This window comes from Falco biarmicus, chromosome 4, assembly GCF_023638135.1.
Source record: "Falco biarmicus isolate bFalBia1 chromosome 4, bFalBia1.pri, whole genome shotgun sequence".
Taxonomy (NCBI): Eukaryota; Metazoa; Chordata; class Aves; order Falconiformes; family Falconidae; genus Falco; species Falco biarmicus.
In genome coordinates, this window is record NC_079291.1 from 105,169,961 (window position 1) to 105,175,328 (window position 5,368).

General features: G+C 66.1%; 1 protein-coding gene across 1 annotated transcript; it reads right to left on the reverse strand.

The window, feature by feature from the left end:
- Nucleotides 1-695: 695 nt before the first annotated feature.
- Nucleotides 696-3,911, reverse strand: LOC130147665 (U3 small nucleolar RNA-interacting protein 2-like). The gene is given in 15 exon segments (XM_056335105.1): nt 696-842; nt 966-1,045; nt 1,151-1,302; nt 1,381-1,443; nt 1,634-1,768; nt 1,887-1,987; nt 2,088-2,180; nt 2,432-2,556; nt 2,774-2,842; nt 2,845-2,890; nt 3,103-3,144; nt 3,251-3,336; nt 3,411-3,523; nt 3,590-3,672; nt 3,834-3,911. Coding segments are annotated over 15 exon segments (1,359 nt in total). The 3' UTR covers nt 696-749.
- Between the last annotated feature and the right edge of the window lie 1,457 nt (nt 3,912-5,368).

The window sequence follows — 5,368 nt, forward strand, 5'->3', positions numbered from 1 at the left end:
TGGGCAGCCCCCTGCCCACGATGCCCTCACACTCACACGCATGCAGCAGCGGGAACTTACAATTGTTGGGCTTCAGCCGCGAGCTGGGAGCTGGGGCAGCTCTGTCCTTCTCCTGCCAGGACTGCCTGGGGTGGCTGGCGGGTATCCTCGACATCCTGCGGCAGGGAGAGAGGAAAGGGGTGAAGGGAAGCCTGCACCACCCGGGGCTGCCCTGCCAGGGGCGGTGGGGCAGAAGTAGCTCTGTTCAGGGGGCTCCTTGCCACCAGCCTGCCCCAGCACCTTCCTCCCAGACACTGTGGGGGCAGCACTGGGTGACACGGCACGTCACAAAGTGCCCCACTGTGACCCTTCCTGATGCCCCAGGGCCCCACTGACCGCTCCTTGCCCCAGGGGGTTGGGACTGACTCCCTCTTCCTCCTTCTCCCTCTATGGGGCTGGGGTTCATCTAGACTGGGGGCATGCCACTTGTCGTAGGGACCCCTCTGTCACCTCGCTCCTGGGGCTGCACCCGCTTGTGGCCAGGCTGAGCTGGGGCTCAGCCCCCACACCGTCAGGCACGCCGAGGCTCTTCTCTCTTCCACCTGGGGCTCGGGACAAGGCCTGCGCGGCTCCCCTTGCTCCAAGGCTGGTGGGCACACAGGGACGACAGACGCCCTCCCGTGCGCTCAGCCGCAGCCACACAGACTGGCACTGGTGGGGTCACTCGGGTTACCCTGGTCACTGTTGCCATAGTGCAGGGCACTGTTCCATCATCCCTTGGCTGGAACCCGGGCGAGGGGAGTCTGGCCGGCCACCAGGAAGTCACCAGCTGCCGAGAACTTCAGGCTGTTGACAAAACCCACCTGGAGGGAACGGGGCAGGGTGAGGGGCTCCCGTAGCCGCTTCCTGCGACCCAGAGAGGGGAATCCCTGCCAAGACACCCCTCACCAGCCCAGCTCCAGCATCCCCAACTTCCCTATCCATACCAAGGGGATGTCCAAGAGGGGCTCCAGCTTCCGAAATCCTTCACCACACTTCCAGAGCTTCACACTGTCGCTGTGGGAGCCTGGGGCAGAGAGAGGAGACTGCCATGCACCCCAAACCAGGAAATGGAGCCGGATACAGCCCCCTGCACTCCCAAACCCCCTGCTCCGAAGTGGCTGCCACACACCTGTAGCCAGGAGGTCACTGTTGCGCAGGGCAGCCACCAGGGCTGCTGAGATCCAGTAAGGCTGCTGCAAGCCCTGGGCATCCTGCATGCTGTGTGCCTGCTGGGCCAGTGCCAGTGGCTTCTTCTTCGTCATGCCCCAGAGGGCTACAGAGCTGCCAGGGAGGGAAGGGGTGAGGGGGCTGAGGGGACACCACCTGCCACCCTGGGCATCACCCTGAGCCTGTGCTCACCCGTCATCGGCGCCGGACACCATGTGCTCCTCATTGATGAGCTGGATACAGTCAATGGAGCCCCTGTGAAGAGAAGGAGGAACTGCCTTCAGTTACGAGTGTGCTTCGGGGTTCTACTTAGGAGACAAAAGGTCACTGGAGCATCAGTAATCCCCAGGGTGCTGGCAGGCTCCCTGGTGAGGCTTGGCACATGCACGCCACTGCCCCAGCTGGATGCACCTGCCTGCAGCCCCCTCTCCCACCCTGGACCTACTGGTGCCCATAAAACACGAGCTGCGACTCCTCGGGGATCTTCCAGAGCCGCACAGTGCCGTCCCGTCCCCCTGCCGTCACACAGCACTCCCGGCTCAGGCTGTCCAGCCCTGTGATGACATCCTGGTGCCCGAAGCTGCAGGAGGAGATGGCAAAGAGCTGCTGCAAGCATGGCCTTCTGCTGCCTTGCCTCCCCCGGAGCCACCAGCGCATCCCATGGTGGCAGGGTCAGTGGGATCCCCCCCAGGTCTTACAGTGTCTCCACGTATGCATTCTCTGCCACATCCCAGACCTTGACGCAGCGGTCGTGGGAGGCGCTGTAAAGCTGGTGGGTGCCCTTCCGGAAGGACAAACCCTGCAGAGAAATGGACAGACATGGGCACCACAATGAGGGTCACTGAAGAGGACGCAGCTGCCTGGCCTTGCAGGCGTCGCAACTAATGCCTCTGACTCACCGAGATGGCATCATGGTGCCCAGTGTAGATGTGCAGGCACTTGCAGGTGGCTGCATCCCAGATCATGATGAGCTTGTTCCGGTCTCCCGTGGCCTGGCAGACAGCAGAGGATGCCCAAAGCCTGCCCCTCAGGAGACTCACAGCCCACCCCAGCCCCCACTCCCACCCCGTGTGCTCTGGGGTATCCTAGGGACCCATTCTTGATTCCAATGGGCGTAGGGGCTGCCTTAATCCAGCAAGATATATCTGGGCATGAGACGCTGCCCCGCAGGACCCTGGGAGGAGAGGCACTCCTCACAACCACCTCTCTGTCTCATGCAGCAGCGCCAGTCCCCTCCCCATACCAGGTACTTGCCATCCGACGAGATGGCCATGCAGAGGACGTGGGATGCATGCCCCATGTGCTGCTCCTCGGTGCCCTTCTTCCCCCCGGGCACCACACACAGCCTTTTCCCACTCTCGACCTCCCCTGCAGGAAAGGCATGACCGTTACCCACTGGGAGCCTCCCATCACTCCAGAAAGTGCCAACAAGCCTCCCACAGATCCCAAAACAATGCATGGGCGCATCCCTGGAGAGGCCAAGGGCCAAGCCAGTTCCGTGGGCATCTCCAATTCTGCTGCTGCAGAGTCCCCAGAGGGTTCAGGCTCAGGGAACAGCCAGTCACAGCCCCAAGGGAACACTTGCATTTGATGAGGGAGCCATCCTTGGAAGCAGAAAAGATGAACCTGTCATCTGGAGAGATGACCAGGCAGGCTGGTGCCCCCGCAGCACACGGATGCTGGCTGGATCTGGAGGCTGCACCTGCAGGGAGAGCAGGATGTGAGCTGGGCTGCCCTGGCCCCTTCCCCAGGCACAGGCATACCCAAGCACAGTGCCCTCCCTTCTCCAGGTGTCAGCAACCGGCACCCAGGGCAGGAGAAGACCCGCAGCTGGCACTGCAACTTTGCCTGTGTTGAAGCATCTGCCGGCACTGGTGCCTAGAGCCCAGCAACCCCCCGGCACCGGGCACTTACGTCCTTGGCGAGCAGGCGCTGCAGCCGGCCCCTCTGCTCAAGCTGGGGGAGAAATGGGAGGCTCAGTGGAGGCGGCCCCAGCCCCGCGGTGGGGGGGCAGAGCCCGCCGACACCGGGACCGAGGGGCCGTGCCCGTCCCCCCACTCACCACGTCCTCCTTCAGCCGGTCGCCGATGAGATCTGCCGGCTGCGCCGCCTCCTCCTCCTCCTCCTCCTCTGCCGCCCGCTCCTCCTCTGTGGCAGACACGGAGCGTGAAGGACAGGCTCAGCGCCCGGGGCTGCTCCGCCGGGGGCCGGGTGGGACTCACCGTACTGACGGAGCTGCTCCAGGTACAGCTTGGCCAGACGCAGCTTCTTCTCCTGCGGCGTCTCCTCCACCTCCTCCTCCGCCACCTCCCTGCGCCGCCGCGGCACCGACGGACTGTGGGGACACGCGTGAGCGCCGCCACCGGCACCGGGACCGGCACCCCCTTGGCGCACCGCTTACCTCTCTGGCTCAGAGTCGCTGGACACCTCCTCGTCGCCGGGCCGCCGGGCCGGTACCCGCGGCTTCCTCTCGGCGGCCGGCGCCTGCGGGATAAACCGGGGTGATCGACGGGGCGGGACCGGGTACGGGACCGAGACGGGGACCGGGACCGGAGACGGGGACGGGACCGGAGACGGGGACACCTCCGCGAAGACGCCCGACCGGGGCAGCCCGCCCCTCCCTCCACGCCCGGCCCGGCTCTCACCACCGTCCGCAGCCGCCGCCGCCCCGCCGCCCCACGCGGAGCCTTGTCCCTCCGGCCGCCCGCCGCCGCCGCCGCCATGCTGCCACCCCACGTGCTGCCCGCCCTTCCTGCAGCCGGCGGCCGGGCCACGCCCCCCCGCCCCTATTGGCTACAGGCAGACGAGTCCCGCCTCCCGCTGCCGCCCTGACGACCGTTCCCCGGAACCGTGCTCCTGTCTCGCCCCGCTTCCTAGTGGCGGCCCGCGCTGTCACTCCGGCGGCGGCGTCAGTCACTGTGCGCCGGCGCCGGCCCGCGCGGGCACCGCCCCCGCCGCGTCAGTGGGGCGCCTGCGACCCCCGGCCGTCATTCCAGCCAGTGCCCGCGCTGGGACCCTGCGGGGGTGTGGGGCGGGGGCTCCCCGGCCACCCCTTGCCGGGGATCCGCACCCCCGACCCCCTGCGTCCCCCCTGGAGACACCGCCCAGCTGGCGGAGCCACCGGGCCCGCGGCGCGGCCGGGTGCAGGAGCGGGGCAGGGGAAGGCCCCCCCAACCAGCTCCACCCAGCCCCGCGGGGACCCTCGGCCAGCGCCAGCCGCCTGTGGGGCATGACCCCGGGTCCAGGCCCACGGCCCCTGGGGGTCCCAGGAACCCGTCCTGGGCCCTGCAGGGGACAGGGGCTGAATGGCAGGGTGGGCGCGGGCCGCAGCTGCCAGTGCGGCCACAGGCAGACGCACCTGCCTGGGGACACTCTGAAGAGCTAATTCCTGCTCTTGTGGCAGAAAGTCACTTTGTGCCATCAGTCCCTTTTCTGGGGACCTGGGGAGACCCAGAGGGACAGCATGAGTGCCCTTCAGCTGGCCACTGTGCCACCGCAGAGGGTGCCATCACCTGCGCCTGGGGCCTAGGCCAGGCCAAGCAGAGCAGCGATGTGTGTTCCTTAGCTGCCTCCCGAGATGAGTCCCAGAAGGCCAACCGCCTCCAGGCTGTGCATGGCGGCGGTGGATCCTCTTGCACCCCTCCCGGGAAACCTGTGTGCTCGATCGCCTCTCTGCAGTGCCCATACACCCACACACGCGGCACAGGGAATCACCAGGAAGAATGAAAGATCTGTGTGCGGTCGCAGGGCCATGATCTCATTGCGGTTACGGAGACATGGCGGGATAGCCTCCACGGCTGGGATGCTGTCGTGGGTGGCTGTGTACTTTTTAGAAAAGAGGCCAGCAGGGAGAGGTGGTGGAGTTGCTCTTTGTGTGAGGGAGCAACGGGAAGGTCTCGAGCTCTCCCTTGGGGTGGGTGCAGGACGAGTCAAGAGGTTACGGGTAAAGATGAAGGGGCCCGCCAACACGCGGGATGCCGTTGTAGGTGTTTGCTACGGGCCACCTGATGAGGGAGGGGAAGCCAGTGAGGCCTTCTACAGACAATGGCAGGCAGCCTCACGATGCCAGGCCCTGGTTCTCACGGGGGACTTCAGCCTCCCTGATACCTGCTGGAAAGACAACCCAGCTAGGCTGACACAGTCCAGGAGGTTCCTGCAGAGCACCGACGGCAACTTTTTG